The sequence below is a fragment of the Branchiostoma belcheri genome, unplaced genomic scaffold (assembly GCF_001625305.1).
Source record: "Branchiostoma belcheri isolate BF01 breed outbred unplaced genomic scaffold, Haploidv18h27 scaffold12, whole genome shotgun sequence".
Lineage (NCBI taxonomy): Eukaryota > Metazoa > Chordata > Leptocardii > Amphioxiformes > Branchiostomatidae > Branchiostoma > Branchiostoma belcheri.
The window spans coordinates 1,226,211-1,252,941 of record NW_017802602.1 but is presented as its reverse complement, the minus strand read 5'-3'; the positions used below and the strand labels follow the sequence as shown (position 1 = coordinate 1,252,941).

The window sequence follows — 26,731 nt, the reverse complement described above, 5'->3', positions numbered from 1 at the left end:
AGCCGGCCGGAGCCTGGTGGAGGCTACAAGCAGACAGCCGCCTCCCGAAGCCTGGTAGAGGCTACGAGCAGACAGCCGGCCGGAGCCAAGGCTGAAGCGCTCCGTTAGCCGGCAGATTGTTTCCCAGCGCCGTGGCGCCGGACGGTGGGGGCAGGCATGTCGGCAGCGCAAGGATCCAAGAGAAACGCCAAATTGCTCAGGCGCTGCTGTAATTGGGGAGGGCGACGCTCTCGTCGTGGATGTACCGAGCCTCTATCAGGCTTCAGAGGTGGATGGAAAAGTAGAATTTGGTCAAATAGATAACATACCAGGGGACTTGGTCCGTTATGCTGAGGTCACATTTCCAAACCGGAGCCCGACCGGGCAGTCTTATGGAACGAAAAGTACGGTATAAATTAAAAGACAAGGAAACACAAAAGTTTTCGATAATAACCATGGACACTATTTCGATATATTCTTGATATGAATTCGTTTTTCGTTCATACAAACAGCCCGGTCGGGCCCCGGTTTGGAAATGTGACCTAGGCATAAAGAAGTACATTTGCTTCTTACGTAGAGCATTACATAACCACCTGCACGCTACAGTACAGCCTAACAAATATCAATTCTGTAGCAGCATACTGTACTCCTTTAGCGGACCAACTCCCCCGGCATGTTATCTGTCTATTAGGCCAATTTCTACTCTTTCCAGCCGCCTCCCGAAGCCTGGTAGAGGCTACTGTCTTACGCCTTCTGGACAGTCTTGAGCCTAACGCGGTCCAAGACAGGCTACTTAACAGAGGCGCCTGGCTGGAGAACAGTCTAGCGCCGTTCCCACAACAAGACGATGTTGCTGGCAACGACATTTAAACTCCATGTTCGTCATTGAACACAACATGGGGATCTAAAACGCTATAAGTGCCACGAGTGGCGTCTGGTATTAAACACACTTGTATGGTATCTTTGACATCTTCCAGCCATTCTCTCTTTTTAACGCTTTGGTTTTTTTTCTGCAAAGGAGTGTTCAAGTATAGTCCTTGGTTGATATATCGAGGATACAATGCCATTCCCCTATGTCATTTTCCCTGCTTTTTTGAACTTCGAGATCACAAAGAAAGGAAAAGATGAACATTAAGATCCACAGCTTTCGAAGAACGGTAAGGTGTTCTGGAAAGCTGCGTCGGAGTGTCGGTAGGCCGTTGCTGGTTGAACGACGAAACTCTACACTAGTTATCAGCCTGCCTGAGTCATTGTCTAGCCTCCACCAGGCCTTTCTACGGGATTACGAATCGTAGCATTCGGCAAAAAGGAGAGTAAAATTGGCCTGGGGAGTCCGGCCGCGGGAAGGTAGTTTCTTTCCCTCCGAAGGCCAGTCAAACCTAATCTCCAAGCAGATCCCTATCGGTGGCAAAAAAGACAGTATCAAATTGGCCAGGCAGTATCCATTAGCCAGAGAACCTCCATTAGCCACCGACGGGCTGGTTGGTGGGGATCAGGACAAAAAAAAACGGCCATGGATATATAAAAAGGTAACGATCATTCCCCACAACCTCTGCTTGGAGAGTAAGTCAAACCTACAAGGCGGCCAAACTACCTTAGCAGTCATTCTCTTATGTATAGCCATCCTAGTTAGTCTGGTAGAGGCTAGTCATCGTCGTGGAAGCCGCGGAATTCCTCCAATTTCTTAGGGAAGCCTCACAATTAGTCTAACTTCCCGCGGTTTGGGTACGGGGAGGAGAGTTGGCGTCGGCGGCCTGAATCGTCTGTAGCCTGCAGGGTTACGTTCGGCCGAGGAGAGACAAGTGTACCCAAAACTTTATCACCACATCAGAACGTTTTTAAAGGATTTCAATTTCCCCCTTTGTTATCTATGTATTGTGTCCTCTCTTTGCCATCATTTATCATCAGTGGGTGGGGAACCGGACTTGCGCGTTTGAATTTTCTGTATTTACTGTTTTGCCTGTCTTAAAAATGCGTTTGTTTTTTCTTTACTATATGTATTTATTTAGTGGTGCCGTAAACATAAGTGCTTTCCACTTGAGTGCGGCACCACTATGTCTTGTAACTTTTTCTATGTGAACGAATAAAAAGAAAAGTGTAGCTGGCTTATGTGGGGTCATGTGGCGTAGCGGCAGAGTGCTCGACTCGGAACCAAGAGGTCCCGGGTTCGAGTCCTGCCATGTCACCGATCTTGTGCCCTTGGGAAAGGCACTTAACACGACTTTCCTCACTTCGCTCAGGTGGAAATGAGTATTGTATTGTCCTGGTGTTGGTAGCGGCATTAATATAAGTTGAAAAAACTTGAGTGTACCGTCACCACGTCTTGTGATCAGATGTTCGAATATAAAAAAAAGTGTAGCTGGCTTAGCCTCTACCAGGCTTCGGGAGGCTGCTGGAAAGGACGTACGTCTACTCCAGGTGCTGCCAATTTCGCTCCTAAGTGACTGCCGGTTACTTTGTGCTACTTTTAGCCTTTGCCTGATGTCGTGAGTCGGCGACCCGCTGCGGGTAAAACGAAGCACGACGACAGACTTCCCCCTCCCGACAGGGGGGTGTTTCCTTCCCGAGAGGGGGGTGTTTCTGCGCGGGAGGGGGTGTTCCAGGGCCGGGGTACCCGGGCCGCTGTCTCCGGCAACTGTCGGGACTGGTTACGGCGAGCTAGATGTAAACATTCCACTACAGTCGTTCTTTCCTAGAACTGTCGCAGAGTGAAACGCGTTTTTACCAATCACAGTAGAGTGGACAGTCATTGCACATTGCGCTTTCATTTCAATGTGCAAAGGTTAGGTATAACAGGTCGTTCGGTGTATAGTATAGCCAGCTGCCGCCGCGCCGCGTGCCTGCGAAGCTGGTTTGTTACGCCAAGGGCGGCTATACCGGCTATACAGATACAGATACAGAAGCTGGTGTGTTACGCCGAAGGGCGGTTATACGGGCTATACAGATACAGAAGCTGGTGTGTTACGCCGAAGGGCGGTTATACGGGCTATACAGATACGGATACAGATACGCCGAAGGGCGGTTATACCGGCTATACAGACACAGAAGCTGGAGTGTTACGCCGAAGGGCGGTTATACGGGCTATACAGATACAGAAGCTGGTGTGTTACGCCGAAGGTCAGTGATACCGGCTATACAGATACGGACACAGAAGCTGCCATGGTGATATGATACATAGATATCGATACAGACACAAATTCAGATATAGATGTATATATATTATAAATCCTTGCCTTCGTTTTCCCCCAGGACCGAGGAGACGATGTTGTTGTTGGGCGTCGTGCTGCTCGTGTTAGTTCGGGAGGGTTCGGAAGTGTTCGGGCGGAGCGTCGGCGGGCACCTGTCGGACGAGTTCGCCATCGACGTGACGAAGCTGGCCGACTCCGAGGCGCTCATGACTCAGGTACATGTAGGTCAAACCTCACTTATGTCTGGGTGTCTCCTAGCCTCTACCAGGCTTCGGGAGGCGGCTGGAGAGAGTAGAAATTCGCCAAATAGAGATGATATGCCGAGTGCGACAAACTGTACTTTCTCCCCCGGCATGTTATCTCTCTCTATTTGGCCAATTTCTACTCTTGCCAGCCGCCCCCCGAAGCCTGGTAGAGGCTAGATGTCGCCGGCATTTTCATTCCATATCGTATCAGACGCACGTGTTTTCACCCTCTGAAACGGAGGGATCTAAACAGTTAATCTCCTTGAATATTAAAGTTCTTTTATTCACAACTGTTCGTTCGAATAAAAGAATTTCAATATTCAATCATTTACCAACCTGATGAAATTATTTACGGAGTTAATCTCCATGCAGATATTTTGATAGTGGTAGGACAGTATCAACTTGGCAGGGCTGTGTCCATTTTCCACGTATAAAAAGATACTAGTGCAATGAAAAAAAAGCTAGATAAAACACATAAAATCAAAAATAAGCCGAAGCCTAAAGGCCTCCTTGGAGAATACGAAACAGTTGCGTTTCGTAAAATTTGTAAGATTCGTCACTTACGCTCCATGTATCCATGTAAACGTACCAAGAGTGCGTCTATACGGGAATGCGCATGCCCCACCAGATGGTCTATAAGGTGATTTTTGCATGTATCTTCTTACTACGATTTAACAAACTATTGTATATAATAGTATACAAACTAATACTAAAAATAATAAACATTTCTCAAGTTCAGACATGTTTAATAGGCCTAGACTGCTGATGGTACGAGTATAGTAGAGTAGGCACTTACCACTCATTCTGGACTATACTTAGACATTAGGCCGACCGCAGAGGAGAAAGTCTAGGAAAAAGGGACAGAACTTCGCAAAGAAGGTATCAAATGTCGTGTCGTACTTTTAACTACGGGAATAAGGTGGTTCTGCTGGGGTTTACTTAAAGCGCACACGGTGAGAAGCAACGACATGCTGGAATCGTACATCTCTCGCTCCTCATTCAGTAGCTTCAAGGACGCAATTAGACCCTCCAACAATTAAGGTTGAAAACAGCTTCTTTTTCATTAAAACTCTTTCTGGCAATTTCAACCTTTTAAACTGGTCGAATCTTCTTTTCTCTGCAAGTCTTCTCTATCTCTTACTGTAGCAGGAAGACGTTTGAAATGTTTTCTACGTCGCTCCGCAATTAGCAAAGTGTTTTCACTCATGAACACAAAATACTGTCTGATCACATCAACAACTTGTTCTGTCCTGAGGTGAGAGTAGTTCTATAAACGCTTATTGTACCCAGAATCGTACCTGAACAGGCTAGAGTCAGGATCAGGCAGAGGTCTGGTTATGTATGGACTATCCAGATCAGTGCCTGAGCCCTGTTTCTAGATAAAGTACGATTCTGGATAGGCATGGACTATCCAAAACCGCACCAGAGCAATGCCTCTGAATAAAGCACGGTGCTGGATACAACAGATAGCGACCGGTTCTAAATTAATTTGAAACCGTTGTGTTTCACCTGAACGCGTCTCTCTCTCTACAGATGAAGGACCTTGCCGAGGCTGTGCACGCCTGCGGGTCTATGGGCTTCACCGACATGAAGCTACACAAGCTGCGGAACACGTCTGTCACATGTAACGACGGCTCACCTGCAGGGTAAGTAGCCTTCACCAGGCCTTTCTACGGGAATACGGCTCGTACAATTCGGCAAAAAGGAGAGTAAAATTGGCCAAAGGAGTCCAGCCGCGGGGAGGTAGTTTCTTTCCCTCCGAAGTGCGCAGCCAGTCAAACCTACAAGGCGGTCAAACTCCTATATTAGCTAGCGAAGTTAGTCTGGTAGAGACTGCAGGGTAAGTACGGACCAGGGAGGGCGGGCGTCTCTTTAGCCTCTACCAGGCTTCGGTAGGCGGCTGGAATGAGTAGAAGTTGGCCAAATAGAGAGATAACATTAGGTATAACAAGGGTTACATGTAGGTGTAACAAGACATTCGGTGTAGCCAACTGCCGCCGCGCCGCGTGCCTGCGAAGCTGGTGTGTTACGCCGAAGGGTGGTTATACCGGCTATACAGATAACATGCCAGGCCTATTTGATACTGTCTTACCCCCACCAAAAGATCTGCTTGGAGATTAAGTAACTTTACCCATCCAGTCATTGAGGTAGTGGGTGGGCCGTAGTAGTCGACGTCATAAAACTTACAATGCCAAGGTCTTTGGCTGGATGTGATTATGTAACTACTATTTAAAGTACAGAATGTATTTCTGTCGGTTCTCGTTTGCCGCCGCACGCACCCGTTTTTATGCTTGGTTAATCCCGTTAGCAGGGCTGACTGAACCCCGGAGCCTATTTCAGCTGGCACGCAGTTATCCGGGACTGCATATGGCAAAACCGTTTCTCTTTTTACCTAGCAGGAGGGGGCTCAGCCCCCCCCCACCCCACTGAAGGGTTTCAAAACCACGGTGGAGGTGGTTTCGGAAACGTTTCCTAAAACCCCATGAAATACCATTTGGCGTAACGTTTCGTACCGTTTCGAAACGGTATACCGTTTCTAGTAGACGGAAACGGTTTGCCCATCGGAAACGAAACCCTTTAAGCGTTTCTAGTCTAAAGTGAGCCTTAACTAGCCGGGTGATGATTAGCAACCTGCTAGAGTTGCCCACCACGGTGTCCTGTAAGTTTCTATGTTGCTCGACTAACAAACAAACAAGCAAACAGAAAACTAGCCGACTTACGGCATGGACGGCGGGCGAATGGGAGTCTTGTTCGACACTGAGACCGCTGGGCGACCCACGAGCGACCAACAATCGCCGCTCATTGAGACCATTAGGAGATCACTGAGAGACCATCGAAAGACCTTGATGGGAATGGATATCATTTCGCGCTCTTTGACAGACCTGTAAAATTGTAGGACGCGCTCAAAGTTCATTCAATAGTCATCCCACTTATAAGATACTACTTTTCACAACGCCATGTCCTCTCTTCACCTGCGTTGTTGTTATTCTAGTGACCCGCTCACTTTCATCCCCCCGAATCTCATTTCATTCCCATGAAATCTCGTTAGGAAAGGTCTTTATGTAACCGTTACATAAAGACTGTTCACGGGAATGAGACAGATGAAAGGCGAGGTCGCGGTGCCAGCCCCGCGCCCTTTCTCCCGTCTCCGTGTCGTCAAAGCACCCAATAAACCTAATGGACAACAAGGGCGAGGTGATTGCAGAGACGCCGCTGCTAATCCCGGGTACCGGCCTCAAAGCCGACCCGGCACCGCCGCCGACCTTCTGCCGTGCCTGGCCTGACGACGGATCCGGCCTGTCGGAGGACATTAGGCTCCGAGCACGTCTTCTGGTAGTGACTGCGAGCGAAAATCAAATTGGCAAGGCAGTATCAGCCTCTACCAGGCTTCGGGAGGCGGCTGGAAAGAGTAGAAATCTGCCAAATAGTGAGATAGCATGTCGGGGGAGTTGGTCTGCTGGATCATGGAGAGAACAGTTTTGCCGCTCCCGAAGGTCCAGCAGACCAACTGCCCTGGCATGTTCTCTCCTCTCTATTTGGCCGATTTCTACTCTTTCCAGCCGCCTGCCGAAGCCTGGTAGAGGCAAGGAGAGGCTATGAGAGCCCTTCCCTTTAGTGGCTGGGGAACTACCTCCCCTCCCCGGCGTAATGACTAGCACACGTCCCGCACATGGCAGGTAACCCGAACCCGGGTGTAACACCGCGCCTCACCAGGTCGGCTACCCCGAGTATAGGCGTGCTGAATGCTTCCTACCCGCCTGACACAGGCTCTTCAAACAGAGGTTTGGAATTTGGCTTATTTTGGCGTGTTTTAAGGCTTTTTTGTATAGCTTTCTTTTTTGCACTGGTATCTTTTTTAAGGCCTACCCAACGTAAATATGCAGAAAAGAAAGCCCGATAAAAAAACCTAAAAACATGCCAAAAATAAGCCATATCTTGACGAAAGTACTTCGAAGAGGAAAAAGACCGGTACCTTTCTCGTAGCGTTGTAAATTCTACACAGTGATATCGGAGCAACAGATATAAATGCATGGTACAAAATTTAAATATTGTACTACAGAACTTGGAAAAACTGACGACTCCGAATGGGACCCGTCGTCAGTAGTTAGTTAGTTAGTTAGTTATCCCTTCCCACACCAGGTGGTGCAAAGGGCGGCGCCCATCTCCGGTTCAGTAGCCCTTGGGCCACACAATTGTGCAATCACTACAGCAGGGGGCTAGTCCACTGGTAGTGTTGGGTAGATGGGAGTTAAAACTCTTTCCCAAATGCTGAGTGCTAAACAGAAAAAGCAGTATATACCATGTTAATGTCTTTGGTATGACTTGGTCGGGGGTCGAACTCACGACCTACCTAACGCAAGGCGAGCACTCTACCCACTTGGCCATTGCACCGGTTATGTCATCAGAAGTACGCTAGTGAAAACACATGAAGCGCCTCCCGACCCCGTCCTCAGGTGTATGTTGTTAGGTGCTGCATGCTTTATCTCCGCTCTCTGCCACATGAAAGCCTGACCGCGCGGATCGGGTTGAGCCGGGTCAGGGCCGTGTCAGGGCGACGTCTGGTCCGATCCTGCCGTAGTAAAGACTCGGGATATAAAGTCACGGTGGATCTGCCGTAGCCTGCGTACCATCCTGGTTAGTTTACGTCCGCTCCCACAGTCGCGTTGGTAGGAGCGACGTAAACTAACCAGGATGGTACCCAGGCTAGATCTGCAGGGCTTCTACCAGGCTTTGTTTAACGGCTGGAAATAGAAGGTAGAAATTGGCCAAATAGAGATACCCGGGTGCACCGCAACAAAGTGTACTCGCTAGCGGACCAACTCCTCTGGCATGCTATCTCTCTGTTTGGCCAATTTGTACTCTTTCCAGCCGCCTCCCGAAGCCTTGTAGAGGCTAGTGAAAAAGGTGGATAACAAAGGTTGGAAAGTCCGATTCGATGCTTCTGATGAAAGAAGTGGTGCTGTATTTTCAAGTTTAAGACTCAAGGATTGAGAAAAGGGTTAAAAGGAACTCGAGGATGCGATTCAAACCTCAAAGCCAAAAAGTTTCTCCCCGCATCTTAATGTGTTACATAGGGCTAGGGCTACAACCATCTCAGTTTAAGTTTCTGGAGCCCTTGGGCTACGCAGTTGTGTACAAACCCAAGAACATGAAGGGCGTCTACGAGGGGTATACAGTTCGTTTGAAATGACAAGAAAACTCCTCGAAAGTACTTTGCTTCAGTAGCCTTCGATATGCCTTGAGGACGGAAGACACGTGTTATATCTTTGTTTAAATGAATGAAGACCGAAGAATTGTTCGTATTGTACCAACATACCCACTGGGTTAAGTACAGGTCACAACAGAAGAATAGCTAACAGACACGTGTATACTTGTACATTCTTCAAGTTAGCGCTAGTACGTGAGTGAATTTGGCTTCTACTTGATTATTTTCAATGGTGGAAATGTGACAACAAATACGTTTGATGATCAAAGGTTTGTCTAAACTCATTAGAAATTGTTTGCATTTCTGAGGTGTGTGAAGTAGGGACTGTATCAGTTTAAAGCGGCCACTGGGGAGGGTTACGGTTCCCACTACGTTCCAGTCATTCATTCTGCGGCCAAGGAATTCAATATGGAATTCATTGCAGCAAGGTCAGCCGAGGCCCGCGCCACGCCGCGCTCCATTTGGCACAGAAGCTGCGCTAAATCGCGGCCAGGCCGCTATTCTTAGGAACTTGCCTCTCAAATATAGCGGCGCGGTTAAAACGCAGACGGGAACAACAAATTAAAAACCCCACCAGGGACGCGCCGCGCCTTCGCCACGTGCCGAGCGGCAAATGATACGTGCGGCTTCAATAATCGCGTTTCCCTTTCCACTTAATCCAATAAACATACCTGTCAGTGGTCTTAAAAGGCATCCAGTGCAGTTTTTAGGTCTTGGAAACCCGATTTTTCAAAGCCAATATTATAGTTATTTATCATACTGAGTCGAAACCACACTGTCCCAATGTATATTGACCTTCGCGGAGCAAAAATACCCAAAATTCTGACGGAAAATGGTTACCGAAAGAGCCCTTGGCTGATTTTTAGGGTACCACCCAGAAAATAAAAGACTCATCTTGGGTCTTGTTTCTGCAGTTTGAAAAGCCCAAAGTATGAAATACTGACTCAGATGTGCTAATGTGAAGCAGTATGTGTCAGTATCTTCCGTTTTTTTCTTTCCGCGGGTATTCGATGCGGTGCGTGCAGGCACACAGTGGTGTGTCCAGGCACACAGTCATACCTACTGTAACACTACATGAGGAGTCAGTGTGTTCATCCAGTGTGATGCATGTGTTCGCATCGGGGGTGTGTGAGTGGCCATAAGTGATGCAGAAATAAAGGGACCTGTCAGTGGCCTTTAAGTCTACTCTTCCGTTTTTTTTCTGTCCGCAGGTATTACCTACGGAGATCGCACGGGAGCAAGCGGTGGCTGCTGTTCTTGGAAGGTGAGGATATTAGTCTTCAAGCAGATATGACAATTGTCCTCTTATCCAAGGACATTCTCTTATCTAATCTCCAAGCAGATCCTACGATGGCAAGGCTGTAACCAAAAAGAGGCCAAAAGAGTTACCATCAATCACCAAAGTTAATGGTCACAATTGTGGCCAATTGGGTTACAGCTTTTTCAATGGTCACACTTGTAGCTAATTTGGTTATAGCTTTGCCACCGCAGGATCTGTTTCTACATATAGTCTAGATATTTCATACTGAATATTTTATATAAATATTGTAAGGATCTTTTGCCCAACCTCCAACACATATGATGCACTTATTCGAACCGATACATGGTGTGTATACATACTCCACTGGACACAGAAAAGAAATCTAACCCAGCAATAACATATCAAAAGTAGCATTGGTGGCATCATTTATTATCATTTTATTATCTTATCATGTTCTTGCAATTAGCCCTCCGCAATAAACTTTCATATCCACCTCCGCGGTACACACGGGCCATCCCAGGGTTATAAACTCTACCCAAAGTAACGCCGATATGTGGATTCCGACCGACACATACCGTTCCCCATTCCCGTCCTGGGACCATTGTTCTGGGATTATTGTTCAAATAATCATCATCACACATTGGAAGGTTGATAAACGTGCAGTCCAATGACGGAAAAGATAAAATGATAGGACACGTGTCAGGGCCCCAGGGTTGCAAACTCTACCCAAAGGTTAACGTAGCGCCGAGATGTAGATAGATTCCGACGCATACCGTTCCCCATTCCCGTCCAGGGACCACACGAGTGGTCCCATTTATTAATGTTCAAATAATAATCATCACACATTGGAAGGTTGATAAACGTGCAGTCCAATGACGGAAAAGATAAAACTATAGGACATGGTGACAGGGTCCTTCCTCCCAGGGTTATAAACTCTAACCAAAGGTTAACGTAACGCCGATATGTAGATAGATTCCGACGCATACCGGTCCCCATTCCCGTCCTGGGACCACACGAGTACGAGTGGTCCCAGGATTTTGGGGGAGAGGGGAGCACTCTTGCTTCATTGCTTGGGGAGAGCCCTAGGGTTGTAAACTCTAACCAAAGGTTAACGTAATACCGATATGTAGATTGATTCCGACGCATACCGTTCCTCATTGCCGTCCTGGGAATACTATTATATAAAAAGAAAACCCTTAATTTGCACATTTTGGGAGAGGTGCAAGGATTTGGGGGGAGAGGAGAGCACTCTTGCTTCATTGCTTGGAGAGAGCCCTGTACGGTGACAAGGTCCTAGTAGGGTTGTAAACTCTACCCAAAGGTTAGCGTAACGCCGATATGTAGATATACCGACGCATGCATTCATTAGCATTTCTACTACTTGTCATTTTATCATGTTCTTGCAATAAACTGTCATAGCCACCTCTGCGGTACACACGGGCCATCCTAGGGTTGTAAACTCTAACCAAAGGTTAGCGTAACGCCGATATGTAGATAGATTCCGACGCATACCGTTCCCCATTCCCGTCCTGGGACCACACGAGTCGCCGGCCCGTAATGACCGACCCCCGCCGCGCTAGGCCCCCGCTGATGGGAGCATAGCTGGGATAGGGGGGATGTGCCGCGCGTCGCTCTCAAGAGTGGCGAAGAGGCTTAGAATTCCGCGCATCGCCGGAGTGACGGCGTTGGGCGATGTCACCGTGAGTCACCGTGCGAAGTTACCCGTGGATGATGTGATGATCACTAGCCTCTACCAGGCTTCGGGAGGCGACAGAAAAAGAGTAGAAATTGGCTAAAGAGAGAGAGAGAGAAAGAAAGAGAGGAGAGAGAGAGAGAGACAGAGAGAGAGAGAGAGAGAGAACATGACATGTGGTCCACTGGAGAGTACAATTTGCTGCACTCGAAGAGGTAGAGGGATGTCAAAGAACATAGCGACCCCCGACAGGCTTCGTGTGCAGCAAACTGAACTCTCCAGCGGACCACAACTTTCCTGGCATGTTATCTCTCTATTTGGCCAATTTCTACTCTTTCCAGCCGCCTCCCGAAGCCTGGTAGAGGCTAGTGAATGCCACTATGGCAGTAGTCAACTCACCGGCCGGGTGTGTGGGGATAACCAATACCGGCATCTTCCATAACCACGCTTCGAGCACACTAGGTCATCGTAGCACAATTCTCTACTTCAACAATACACAGAGCACTAGTTTCACGTCAAAGCTTGCCCCAGGAGAGGTTTTTAAACTAAATCCAAGCCTAATGTTTTGCCAGTTTGGTGTTGGAGTGGTTAGTTCTTATCGCGTTTTTCCCCCACAGGTGGTTGGTACTGCTTTGACCAGGCGAGTTGCCGGAACAGGTGGGCTAACATGCCCCGCAACCTCATGAGCTCCAAGGGGTGGCCGGACAGGAAAAAAGGTCAGTTACAGTTCGCGTTACGCTACGATGAAGCTTTGACGTCTAGATGATAGGGTGCCAAAGTAGCAGTTACTCAAACGACTGGATAGGTTTTGAAAACTGTCAGACGTTTCAAGTATCATCCACTACTAGTATGTCGGAACCGGCTTGTGTGACTGTTTTCATGTGTCAAGCAGCATTCGTCGGTGTAGCTTATCGCCTTAGGGGGTGTTGGAAGCATGTTTATGTGAACAGCATCTTTGGATGGATCTTTATGAGATTCAATCAGGTGTCGGCAAAACGAAGGCTAGACCGAATATCGGAACGTCGGAAATATAGCTATAGTTTTAGACAATTACCTTTTCTTACCTTGTGTTGTGTTGTGTAGATTTTGAAGCTATTTTGTACTCCGTTTCAATGTTCTTTTATCTTTGTTATTTGCAATTAGCCTTCGGGCAGGAATTTGCAATAAAACTTATTGATCTATCATGAAAGTCCATCTGTTTTGGTAGTTACAAATTTAGAATTAAAACTTTCGATCCAACACACAAAAGTTCTCTCACCTAGGGCTTTCGATCAGTCACTCTGGTCTTCCTCAGTTCAACTTCAAAGAAGCCACGTGACAAGCCTGACTGGGTCAGTGTCCAGAGGAAGACCAGAGTGACTGGTCGAAAGCTCTAGATGATTACGACTTTACGATTTGCGGCTAATGTCCAATTACGAATTACGTTGATTTTTGCGGAGGCTGCCTACGAATTACGAAGCCTAAAACGGCCTGATTACGCCTTACGAAAAAGGGCTTGCAGGCCCTCCTAGATGAGGGAACTTTTTGTGTTGGATTTTCACCTCTAAGCACAAAACGTATTGATGTTTCCCTTCGCTTGTTCCAGGCAGCGGGATCCTGTCGCCCGACCCGGAGGAGAACCCGTACTGGTGGAACGCCAACACCGTGTGAGTTCCCGCTAATTTTGGGCACTGGGCAGGGATCAAAGGATACGTGACATGGCGGAAATGTCAGCTCAGCGCTGGCATCCCCGCAGCCACGCCGGGAACGCGCGCGGGAATGCGCACGGGAATGCGCGCGGGAAGTGCGGTGATGAGTAATCTGGGGGCCGCTTAGCGACGGTTAGGGGATCTGTCACGTAGATTATTGTCTCAGCGATAAGTACGGGGGTCAGCGTAGGTCTGCGTGGACGGGCTTGTATGACAGCAGTAGTCTTCACCAGTCTCTTTTGCAGGCTGAATAAATAGTAGAAATCGGCTAAGGGGAACTTCATTGGCCAGAGGAGTTGGCCGGCCATAGAGGGTCCAGCTTGCCTGCCGGCAATGATGAGTTCCCCTAGCCTGGGTGCCATCCCCAGTAGTATATTCGCCAGCTCTATAACTGTTATAGAGCGTGCGAATACTACTGGGGATGGTACCCAGGCTAGAGTTCCCCTTAGCCGATTTCTACTATTTATTCAGCCTGCAAAAGAGTCTGGTGGAGACTAGGATCAGCGTCTAGGTCTTCGTGGACGGGCATGTACAGAGAACTGTACTGAACTTTATTGCTCGACAGTTGTACATGTATGTCATCAATAACAATGTGATCAATACAACCAAGTCTATTCTAAGATACTACTAGTATTACTACAGGAATATGTATGAGAGCAGTACAATACTGCACGTCAAGAGAATAGAGTGGCCGTACTCTTTCCAAAGCGTCTAGAGCTTTTAGACGTAGTTTATTAACTGAATATCATGTGGGAGCCCTTGCTCTGTTAGCTTTTAATAAAGCTATTCGTCATAAGAAATTGTTTGCGAAATACAAGTCACATAATTTTGATTAAAAAAAAATTTTCGAATACCATTTACCACGTATGATGCACTGAAAGCAAAAACGTTTCGAACAGACACAAGATGAAAGGGTTAACTACACTCAACTACAGATTTAGAGTGACCGTTAACAGAACTAGTCCAAACTTGCGGTAGGAAAAACCTGCTGCGGTTGAATCATACATACATTACCATCTGTCTCGCAACGTTTAATTATCATCGCGTATAGCTTCAACACCAGATCAACTAATGATCGATTTTCGACGACAGAAAACATTTATGTTCAACGACAGATCTTGAGTGACAGTTAACACATTCAGTCCAAACTTGCGGTAGGAAAAACCTCCTACGGTTGACTCAAAGATAAACAGCCGGGCGACTGAAGGGCAAAAACGCCCAACAAGAGTGTTCTGTACTACTAACGTCATGGGAGTAACACCAAAGAGCCACTTCAGCCGCCAAGAGAGGCACAAGTGGTCCTCAGACAACACAGGGAAGGGCTGTGTCGGCCATACAGGCCACAGTGTGGCGTATTGTGCGGTAAACAGGACACAGTGTGGCGTATTGTGCACCATACAGGCCACAGTGTGGCGTATTGTGCGGTAAACAGGACACAGTGTGGCGTATTGTGCACCATACAGGCCACAGTGTGGCGTATTGTGCACCATACAGGCCACAGTGTGGCGTATTGTGCGGTACACAGGCCACAGTGTGGCGTATTGTGGCCCTTAGAGAACACAGTAAAGGGCTGTACTGACCAAACAGGCCACAGTGTGGCATATTGTGCGCTTGTAGTAGCCTCACCAGGCCTCGGGACGCGACTGGCCCGGGAAAGAGTAGAAATTGGCCAAATAGAGAGATAACATGCCGAGGGAGCTGGTCCGCTGGAGAGTACATATTGCCGCAAAAAGACCAGCTCCCTTGGCATGCCATCTCTCTACTTGGCCAATTTCTACTCTTTCCAGCCGCCTCCCGAAGCCTGGTAGAGGCTAGGACTGGAGTGGAGTCGGACTGACCGATGGTTGTTTGTGTCCATCCACAGGTACGTTCCCTACTGCTCCAGTGACGTGTGGAGCGGCGCGTCGCCCCGAAGGGACAAAGGTGTGTTTATTCTTCTGTTTTTTTTTCTTATTCCGGCACACTCAAGTTATCAAGTTCAGTTTTAAACCGTCACCAACACAAAGGACAATACAGTATTCCTTCTCATACTCATTTTCATACTGAGGAAAGTCGTGTAAAGTGCCTTTCCCCAAGGCCACAAGATGGGTGGCATGACAGGGTTCGAACCCGGGACCTTTTGGTTCCAAGTCGGATACTTAACCGTTACCCAACCAGACATCGCCACTTCCCTCCCATGAGTCTGTGTTTGTGTGTCGTCATGGGCCACGCCACCGCAAACAAACGCAAATGTTATTTCTGGGGCGCTGACAGGACGATAAGTGGGCTGAAAAATGACGCCCAAGGTCGCGCTTGGATGTTTTCTTCTCAGCGAAAGACAAGGCCAAAAAGCCAGAAAAAATTGTTAGAAGATAAAATACGCAACAAAGTATATTTTTCTCAAAACATTTCTCATTTTCCACTCCTTACAAGCCTTGCGAAGGGCACTTTACACGACTTTCACCACTTAACTCAAGTTAAAATGAGTATTGTCTGTCCTGTATTTGTTTCTATGTGCGGGACACAACACCAGCAACAGCTGCCTGTGTCCCATATGTATTGCACTGTTGCAATCTCAATAAATCAAATCAAATCAAATCACATCAGTAATGCAGATACAGAACCTTACTATAGACCAGCAGCATAGTGTGATCCTCACTGTTTCTCTCATATGTATACTCATTCAAATACAGCAACGGATTTGAAATAAACTGTTTTTATTATTGAGTAAAGAGACCCTTTTTACACAACCAAGTCTTTTATTCAGCCGACGTTTCGGTGACCGTCTGTCGCCTTCCTCAGGGCAATTCTGACTGGTTCACATTGCCGAAACGTCGGCTGAATAAAAGACTTGGTTGTGTAAAAAGAGTCTCTTTATTCAGTGTCTTACCAACCTGATGAAACTATTCACGGATGTTTTTATTATTATCATTATTATTATTTGCATTTATTATTTGTATCATTATCATTATTATTATTATCATTATTATTATGTTTCAGATGACTTTGCCTTCATGGGCGCGCTCATCCTACAGGAGGTGCTGCGCGAGCTGCTGCCGCTAGGGCTGCAGAACAGCAAGACTCTGCTGCTGTCGGGAAGCAGGTGAGAAAAAACAACGATATCTAAAGTTTAACATTAACATGCGAAATAGCAGGAATGGAAAATACTGGAACTGACACGTACATACATCTGCAAACACATACACACACACACACACACACACACACACACACACACACACACACACACACACACATGCATACACGCACGCACACACACACACACACACACACACAGACACACACACACACTATCTCTCACGCACGCACACACCGGCACAGATAGAGATAGAGCACAGATAGAGCACAGATAGGGATGGAGAGAGAGAGAGAGAGAGCATAGGGAGAACACACACACACACACACACACACACACACACACACACACACACACACACACACACCGTGACACACACACAGACAGATAGAGACGCTGACACACAAAGGATGCCATTTTACGCCGCTTTCCGTGCAGTTCCGTACTCCTACAGTATCTCTGCCCATGATAAAACTGATGTCCTTAGTGTCCAATGACAACTGGTGCCGGTGCTATGCCGTGCCTATCTCCCGGTAAACTCTGCTCAACTGGGAAGCATCTCTACATTCTTTCACTCGGAAGAATGTGGGATCAAGAAACAAACACGACCGAGCCGCTATAAACAGCGGTGGGTGTTCCGACTCTTCCGTGGGTTTCCGCGAATTCTTGGCGAATTCCGCTGAACCCGACCGTGCAGAGAAAACACGCACGTTCCTGGGCTTCTTAGCCTCTATCAGGCTTCGGGAGGCGGCTGGAAAGCGTAGAAACTGGCCTAATACAGGGATAACATGTCAGGGGAGTTGGTCCGCTAGAGAGTACAGTTTGCCGCACTCTAGCGGACCAACTCCCCCGGCATGTTATCTCTCTATTTGGCCAAGTTCTACTCTTTCCAGCCGCCTCCCGAAGCCTGGTAGAGGCTAGGCGCTTGTGACATCCCTGCTGTATTTATTTCCGCGCTATTTACGAGCAAACGTCTGTTTCTGGAAACTGCTCCGAGTCTTGCCTGTGGTAGGTAGCCTCCACCAGGCTTCGGGAGGCGATTGGAAAGAGTAGAAATTGACCAAACAGAGGTATAACATGCCGCTAGATAGAGAGAGTACTGTTTTCTAGCGGACTTTTTAACTCCCTTGGCATGTTATCTCTCTATTTGGCCAATTTCTACTCTTTCCAGCTCTTTCGTGGTAGGCACGACTGAACAAAGCCGCCCAACTGGGGAATCATTCAATTGTGCCGTTGTATACAACTCGATGCAGCAGAATTGTCATAGTACACTGATATCCAAATGGACACAATATTGTGTTAACTTTAATTGTCCAAAGAACGCAATATTGGCCTAAAGTAGATCTCATTTTCTAACTAGGAAGAAAATATAAAGGCTGGGGAAGATTCTCTTCGTAGTTCCCCTTCTTGCCTTCTCTCTTCTGCTTCTTTCGCCCTCCCCCCTCTATATTAGCCTCCACCAGGCCTTTCTACTGGAATACGGATCGTAGAATTCGGCAAAAAAGAAAGCTAATTTGGCCAAGGGAGTCCAGCCGCGGGGAGGTAGTTTCTTCCCCTCGCGGCCTGTCAAACCTACAAGGCGGCCAACCCCCCCTGGCAAATATTCTCCTGTACTACTTGGATACTTGGATACTTTATTCAGTTCATTAGCTGTCGTACACAAATACACGAATACGCAGCTAATCTTCCTGGACCGTAAAAACATAGAACAAAATATATATAGCCAGCGTAGTTAGTCTGGTAGAGACTACCTCTATATCTTCTCGACGAGAAAGAGACTCGTGGAATGGAAACTTTTCTCTCTTCAGACCGTTTAACCTGGTCCTTAAGTAATTGGACGACGTCCGAGGGAAGACGACTTGAAAGTACCGCTTCACGTACCGGACATAGCGAGTGTTCTCTCTGGTTTTCTTCACAACTTTAAGAACCTTTGGTTAGAGTGTCTCCTAACAGGTCGTTGTCCTCTTGAACAGGGGTGCCAAAGAATACGATTTTCACAAAATACATACGATCCAATTCTGGTAAACTTACGATCCTTACTAATTTGGAGACCTGCTCCTGGATCGTCAAATTAGTAAGGATCGTATGTTTCCGAGTAAAAGATCGTATGTATTTTGTGAAATTCGTATGTTTCCTTGTAATGAACCGTACGTATTTCGTAACATTCGTGTGCATTCAGTAAAATCCATATGAATTCCGTAAAATTCGTATGAATTCTTTGGCACCCCTGATTGAAAGTACCGCTTCGCGTATCGGACATAGCGAGTGTTCTCTCTGGTTTTCTTCAGTAAGAACCTCTGGTTAGAGTTTCTCCTTAAAGACAGGTCGTTGTCCTCCTTAGACCGCGAAACCCGCTGGTGAGAACGAGGAGTTAGGGAGGCAATGTACATGAAAGAATGTACAACTCCACCCTCAACAGGGGGGGGGGGGGTGTACGGGTAGAACTCTCAGGCACTTGTAGAAACAACAGGAGCTATTTGTATCATCCTTTAGCTTTTGTTGACTTGTCTCACTTTTGTTTCTTTTTGGACATTTAAAAAGTTCTCTTAACTGATTTGCATATCAATAAATACTAGTAGTTTGTGCTTACAAACATGCTTTTCTGACAACTCACCAGTGTCACTGACAAAGGGTAGTGGATGCTACCTGTCCCTGAAACGTCTGTCTCCAAAATCATATCCAGTTACTTGAGTAACTGTTTTTTTGGCGTAAAAGACTTGTTAGTTGTTACACTGTATTGTCTCATTCAATTTGTGCCCTAACATTTGTCGCCTCCTAGTATATTTCAAATCTAGGCATTTTTTCCCGTCCTTTATGTTTTTTGGTACTCTGGTATTAGATTTAGCCTTTAGGGTCTCCAGAGGACGTCACCCATAAAATTACTTGGTGTGGCTTTAGAGTATCAGGTCGTTGTCTTCACTTTATCGAGATCCACATTTAGCATACATGTACAAGACTATTCTTGCTGTGGTCCGTTCTAACACACGTTGTCCGCCTTAATTTGGCAGCGCGGGCGGAACCGGGGTGATCCTTAACGTGGACCGCGCGGCGGAGCTCCTGAGACGGGAAGGGTCCACTGTGCAGGTGCAGGGGGTGGCAGACTCCGGCTGGTTCCTGGACAACAAGCAGTACATGCCGACCGAGTGCACCGAGACCCTGTCCTGCGCGCCCACCGAGGCCATCCGCAGGGGAATACAGTAAGTGGTAGAGACACGCCATCTAGCGTAATATTTTAGTATAGCAGCAGTACATGCCGACCGAGTGCACCGAGACCCTGTCCTGCGCGCCCACCGAGGCCATCCGAAGGGCCATGAAGTGAGTGGTAGAGACGACACCTAGCGTAATATTTACCTTCGCCAAGAAGGTTATGTTTTCAGGGGCGTTCGTGTATGTGTGTGTGTGTGTGTGTGTCTGTCTGTCTGTCTGTCTGTCTGTAAACACGATAACTTGAGAAGGCCTTGATGGATTGTCTTGATACTTGGTAGGTGGGTAGGTCTTGATGAGACCTCAAAATGATTAGATTTTGGGCCCCCTAGCGGCTTGTTATGGTACTGCAGCTGAACTTCCGGTTTTGATATCTCATGATCTAGACATGCTATGGTGATGAAATTTGGATGGTAGGTAGCTCTTGTGCTGGGGAAGAAGTGACGTGAGTTTGGGCCCCCTAGCGGCTTGCTCTAGAACTGCAGGGATATATTCTTGAAAATATTCAAAAGGGGATAACTCAAGAACCGATTGACGGATCGTCGTGATTTTTGGTATGTAGGTAGCTTACGCGATGTTTAATATAATTATGTGACAATTATGCAAATATGGATGTAATTTGCATAATTTATGGGGAAATTCTATAAATCAGCTGCATTCCATGATAGGACAATTGAAGCTTGTGACATTGGTAATTGACAATGAGAGAAACACAGGAAGATATTGATTATGTTAATAATGACTTAATTTGCATAATTAATGAGAAAATTTTATAATTATGTAATGATAACTGCCTGGAATTTCATACTTGTGGTATTTGAAAGTTTAGTTGACGTGAACATCATTAAACACAATTTATTCAAATCAGGACCTCATTTGCATAATTTATTAGGAAATGCTAGAATGCATTGTTTGTTAACATATATAAGACTGTCTTTTGGTTGAGATTATGATAGAATGATTAATTCATGAAAATTAGGTTCCTATTTCTTAAATCAGGGGGGAATAATCTAATCTATAATTTGTCAGTCATAAAGTTTAACATCATTTGGCGAAGGTATGAGATCGGGGAACTCTAGTTTAGTACTGCAGCAGTCATGCCTCCGTGCGACGTATAGGCACATACCTATGATTTGGTAATAATGATTTACTTCAGGGGGATACAGTGAGTGGTAGTCTAGAGTTACTCACGACACCAGCAGCCATGCCTATGTGCGCCTTGAGCACGCCACCTAGTGTAATATCCTGGCACTGCAGCATTAATATGTAGTAGTAGTAGATCGCAGGTTCCGGTACTTAGTAGTTCTCAGCAAAAGATATACATGCCCCCTGTGTGTGTGTGTGTGTGTGTGTGTGTGTGCAGGAGGCATGTATATATTTTGTATGCCGTAGGTCATTGACGTACTAGTATTACAGCGATGGATTAATCTCCAAGCAGATCCTAGGGTGGCAAAAGACAGTATCAAATTGGCCAGGCAGTATCCATTCGCCAGAAGGTCCATACGCCCTTGGGTGACCCTCTCTGACGAATGGATACTGCCTGGCCAATTTGATACTGTCTTTTGCCACCCTAGGATCTGCTTGGAGATTAGCGACGGGTGCATCTTACCTGGTCTTAAGCCCTAAACCTTCTGACTTGCCTGATTGTCCTGACCCATGTAGATGGTGGAACGGGCAGGTACCCGAGCGCTGTGCCCGGCAGTACAGCAAAGACGAGCAGTGGCGCTGCTTCTTCGGGTACAGGGCCTACCCTACACTACAAGGTAAACATACAGTTAACAAGGTTAACATCCTCTACAAAAATACCCATGATAAATACCAGTAATGATTTCCAACAACACTAAGGCCGTGTCTATACGGAACCACCCAAGGCGCGATTCGGGTAACTCACATTCCTCACATCTGGTCCACGTGCCACACACACCTGTGAAACCGGGTCCGAACATAATGCTCTTGCGCTACATTTATTGCTGTTTGATGATAACACGCAAGGCGGCGTGTTATTAATGTCAGATGTCAACGACATGATTGCCGATGCCCCCCTCCCAGCCTATCTCGGCCGAATGCCGACGTGGTCCCGCCAGAGGCGGTGAAGCTCGCCCTAGAACGGACACATTATTTGACCATTACTGCTCTGTAAGTTGCGTAAAAGTTGGTATTGCATATAAAAAAAGAAATATCACTCCGTAATCCATGACCAGGCGAAGTCACATTGAAATCACATTGCGTTCAGACGCAAATCGCGATGCGGGGAAACCGATTCGAAACCACCTCTAGAAGTGGCTCCAGACGAAGGCGCTTTCAATGTGATTTCGGACCGTTCAGACGGAGCCACTTGAAACCGGCTTCGGGGTAAACCACATGTAAACCGCCTTGGGTGGTTCCGTATAGACAGGGTCTAAATGTCTGCTACAATACAATTACCATGGTGACAGCCGTCTGGTTCAGGTCATTGACTTTTGAAGAGGAAAATGAGAAGCAAAAACAGTGTTTCCCTCTCTGAATGTAAACATAATTATAACTTATTATAATATATTATATTAGATATATAGGTTTACCTTCACAGAATGAAAACATCATTTTTGCTCTGTGTCGTCTTCTTCTGTTCCAAACGAAAAAAAAAAGCGGCGGACGGTTGGTTGATTTGCCCGCCAATAATTTGCATATGTACTCAGATAATTTGCATGTGTATGATGTAAACAAAAACATCATCAGGTAGGAAGGTTAACATTATGTATGTCCTTTGCAAATGTTACCTTCAAGTTCTGGTTGTTTTTGTTTCCGAAGCTAACCCTAACAAGGACAACGAGCTACATAAGTTAAGGACAGGGCATTAAAATCAAAGCCGTCAACTCATAACATCTACAGAATTATCTATACATAATTACACAAAGGCTTAAACTAAGGATCACAGTTAAAATACTGCTTTACATACTTGTTGTTTTCTGTTTCCGCAGCCCCGTCTGTCACCATGGTAACTAGCATTGTAGCAGACGCCCTGTGGTGTTGGGTTACATTATGGAGCAGGACTGAGCTAGAGTGGCTGCTCACCACATATAATATATAAATGTGTTCGAGTAGCAATATGCAGAGCAGTAGTTTCTATAGGCTAGACCAACATTATGCATTTGATTTGTTAACGTTACCTTTCTGGTCGTTTTTGTCTCCTTAGCACCGTTGTTCGTGATCCAGTGGTTGTTTGACGAGGCTCAGATGATGGTGAATAACGTGGGGACTCCTGTGGACAAGGAGCAGTGGAACTACATCCACAACCTGGGGGTGGACCTCAGGAAGACGCTCGCCAACGTCACGTGAGTCTCGCGAGAACTATGACGTCACCTGAGACAAACGGCGCGTCGGCAGAACGTACTGCCCCTGCGCGAAAGACTTTCCACGGTTTCCGTTTGATTTTTGGTCACCGTTGCATCAGAATTTTGCCAGCTGCAGACGATATCTTTTCCGAAACTACAGTCGGGATGTTAACCTTATATACGCAAATATGACCTTATATGAGACGTTCTGCCGACGTGCTCAAACAAACGCCGTCAAACCATGGAGTCAAAAAAAAATCAGCACTGATGTCTGGGTAGTCCACTGTATTGTGACGTTAGAATTTTGATAAATAGATAGATAGGTTAAAAACGGGGGAAACGAAGGAAAGAAAAACTTCCGCACTGCATTCGACTATCACCAACTACAGCAATGAGAACCCACCTTCGACATTGAATGGCAAGGCAGCTAGACCAAGTTTTTTCTTTTAAATCCGTGTTTTGTTCAAACAATGTTACTTATTTGATGGTGATACTGACGTCTTTTCTAAATTCTTCCTTACAGTGGTGTGTTCGCTCCTGCATGCCTGGCCCATACCCTCATCACGAAAAGGTAGGTTTTCAAAGTGTTCTTTAGCACATCTACATGTGGGTTACCTATTACTTGAAGCTCAACCCTGAGAAAATGATCGTTTACAACGCCAATTGAGGTTAACATTTCTAAGATGACATGTTTGAAGTTTATAGATTCTTTAAATGATTTAAATGTTTAAATGATTCTTTTCCCCATATTTCATGTGGTTCTCCAGATACCTGAATGGAAACAACAGTTAACGTCTGTATGTCGATTGTGAAAACGTGTATAAAATGATTTTGAACTCCATATGACGAAAATCAAAATTTTTTTTCAAATGTCTGTAACTGTTATCGGTATTTATGCAATCTAAAACAAACTAGGGTTGTCCCTCACAGCTCCCCTTCGTGCTATCACTGGCCAAATACCTGATTAATGTGCAGTTTTCCTTAATATGCATATACTACGCCAAGAGTCAAAGTTCAAAGGTTACCCCTATCCCATAATGCCCTAGTCCTCATTCTTTTCCTTGGCGCGCCATATTGGAAATACGTCGAGAGTTGTACTCAGCTTTTCATCAAGCTTGATTCCGTTTTTTCGCGTCGTTGTCAACCCTTATACAACCGGGATGTCTTCCAAGAAAGTCAAGACACCGTCGCAGGATGTGAGGGAGGTTCGGACCTCCCAAAAGCCCGCTAAAACCGCGAAAGAGAGTCACGCGGAGGAGAGAAAGTCAGCGGACCCCGCGCTTTCTCCCTCCCATGGGGACGCTGGTATGCCGACGGACACCTCGCAAAACCAGGTCCCTCTCGGCCAAAATCGCGTACAAAATGCCGATTTTGCCGGGCAAGCGGGCGGCTCCGGCTCGTGCTCGGCTCCGGTCGATACGAGTCGTGGGGACGGGTCGGCTGCCCGCCGGGCAGGCGACTCCAGCGTGACGCACATGGAAAGGGAGCCCGCCCAAGGCGGCTTCCCGCGCGGCGGACCACATGTGGCAGCCGCAGCGGCTTACGGACCCAACCCGTGGTTCAACTTCATGCCGCCTCCACCTTCCCCCGCTTGGATATGGCTTCCCAGCGCCACCGACTAGCGCCTTTGAGAGCAGAATGTCGGCGATGGAGAGAACCCTCCAGGACGTCACGACAGCTCTCCAAGCCATACAATCCTACCGAACGGGCGGTCCCGGACCCTCTTGCTCCGCGGACTCACAGTCCTACGCCTCGGGAAGCGACTCAGAGGACGGGGAAGAGAACCAATCGGCCTCCGAGGAGGCCGAGGAGGAAGGTATGTCATTTGACAATCCTTACAATGAGAGTAATTCAGGTCTTTCCCCTGCTTCGGAGGATCTAAAAAAGTACCTAAATGATCTTTTCACTAGACGCCTCCCTAAGGAGGAATACGAGAAACGGTGTGGGCAATATTCGGTTCCCTCTAACTTGATTGACATCGTGAGTGCCCCAACCCTTCCCCCAGATCAATCGGCGTTGTTGGAATCCAAAACAGCCGAGGGAGAACGGAAATTATTGGGCCTACATAGCCGTTTTATGCAAGTCGCTAAGCCACTGACGCACTGTTTGTATGAACTGAAATATGATCGCCGTCCATGTGACAAGGATTTTGTGGTGGAGACCTTAGAATCGGCTCTAGTGCTGCTGGGTAGTGCCTCCTTCAACTTTTCCCTACATAGAAGAGACCAGTGTGCCAATTTGGTCGGGAAAAAGGAGCTAAAACATCTCCTATCTGAGGATAACCCCACATCAAAACATCTGTTTGGGGATGATTTTGTTAACCAAGTGAAGAATGCCTCCACGTCTAAGAAAGACTCTGGGAGGCGTCTTCTCGTCGGGAGGGCACTACAACCAGAAGTACAACCCAAAGAAAGACTTTCGGAACAAATCCAAGGGTAGATTTCGTTCAGACCACAAGAAGGCTCCCTACCACAAAAAGAAAGCTAACACTCAGTCTCGGGGGGGTTTCGTTCCCCTCCAAAAAACTAGGACTAGTCACTCCAAGATCTCCACCTCCTGGGCCACCCTCTCTCCAGTACCACAACTTTCATCTTCCAACTTGTCACCTCCCTTCCGTGGGGCGAACTGCCCCATTTCGTCCACAACTGGCGTATGATTACACAGGACAATTGGGTATTGGACACCATCCAGGGTTACCGTCTAGAACTCTCCTCCCAACCATCACAAATCCACATACCGGTCACCAAAGTTCGCCCCGGCTCAGACACAATTCTAATCGACCAGGAGGTGGAAAAACTCCTCTCAAAAGGAGCTATCCAGAGAGCCTTACCCACAACAGGTCAGTTCATCTCTTCAATTTTTCTTGTCCCCAAAAAATGCGGAGAACTTCGCCCAGTTATCAACCTCAAGTACTTAAACAATTTCATTGTCAAGAAACATTGCAAATTGGAAACATTCCAAAAGGTCTTGGATCTCCTCCAACCGGGGGATTATATGACAAATCTAGATTTGAAGGATGCCTACTTCACCGTACCCATATTCCACAATCACAGGAAATACCTACGGTTCATATGGAAAGACAGTCTTTACGAGTTTGCAGTCCTTCCCTTCGGTTTGTCCTCGGCCCCCAGGGTCTTTACCAAGATTCTCAAGCCAATTGCGGCTCAGCTACGAGCCCTCGGAGTCCGACTAGTAATATATTTGGACGATATATTGATAATGGCACAAAGTGCAGATCTATGCAGAGAGCACACGGCTCTGACCCGGTCCTTCTTAGAGAACCTGGGGTTTGTAGTCAACTTGGAGAAGTCGCAGTTAACACCATCCCAAACAAGGGAGTTCCTAGGGTTCACTATTTGCTCAGTGAAGATGGAAGTCCTCCTGCCGGACCAGAAAGTACTGAAGATAGTGGATCGATGTCAAAACCTACTTTCGAAGGGAAAAGCCTCCCTTCAAGAACTAGCGAGCCTAGTAGGGTTGTTGTCTTCAACCAGCCAAGCGGTGCCACTGGCACCCCTACACTACCGTTACCTACAGAAAGATCTACGTCTCGGTCTCAAGAAGTCGGGACACTACAGCAGTGTGATTCGTCTTTCTCCGATGGCACGACAGGATCTGTGTTGGTGGCCGAAATCGCTAACAAACTCGAACGGGGCTCAACTGAGACCACAAACAGTCCTGGAAGTACAAAGCGATGCCTCCCTCCAGGGATGGGGAGGATTCTCACAAGAAAAAAAGGCGGGGGGGCGATGGTCAAGCCTGGAGAAGGCCGACCACATCAATGTCTTAGAACTGAAAGCGGCCTTCCTTTCCCTTCAGTCCTTTGCCCAAAATGTTCCAAGAGGACTGGTAAAAAATGAAGCTGGACAACACCACAGCT

At 46.9% G+C, this 26,731-nt stretch overlaps 1 protein-coding gene across 1 annotated transcript in view; it reads left to right on the top strand.

Moving 5' to 3' along the window:
• Positions 1-26,731, top strand: part of LOC109462893 (palmitoleoyl-protein carboxylesterase NOTUM-like) — a 36,968-nt gene that overhangs the window by 7,131 nt on the left and 3,106 nt on the right. The window contains exons 2-12 of the mRNA XM_019759523.1: positions 3,229-3,388; positions 4,946-5,058; positions 9,830-9,882; positions 12,190-12,288; positions 13,158-13,218; positions 15,125-15,183; positions 16,240-16,342; positions 19,345-19,533; positions 21,203-21,303; positions 22,713-22,851; positions 23,375-23,422. Of these exons, the coding sequence (XP_019615082.1) occupies positions 3,242-3,388; positions 4,946-5,058; positions 9,830-9,882; positions 12,190-12,288; positions 13,158-13,218; positions 15,125-15,183; positions 16,240-16,342; positions 19,345-19,533; positions 21,203-21,303; positions 22,713-22,851; positions 23,375-23,422 (1,112 nt within the window). The 5' untranslated portion in view covers positions 3,229-3,241. The remainder of the gene's footprint in view (positions 1-3,228; positions 3,389-4,945; positions 5,059-9,829; positions 9,883-12,189; positions 12,289-13,157; positions 13,219-15,124; positions 15,184-16,239; positions 16,343-19,344; positions 19,534-21,202; positions 21,304-22,712; positions 22,852-23,374; positions 23,423-26,731) is intronic.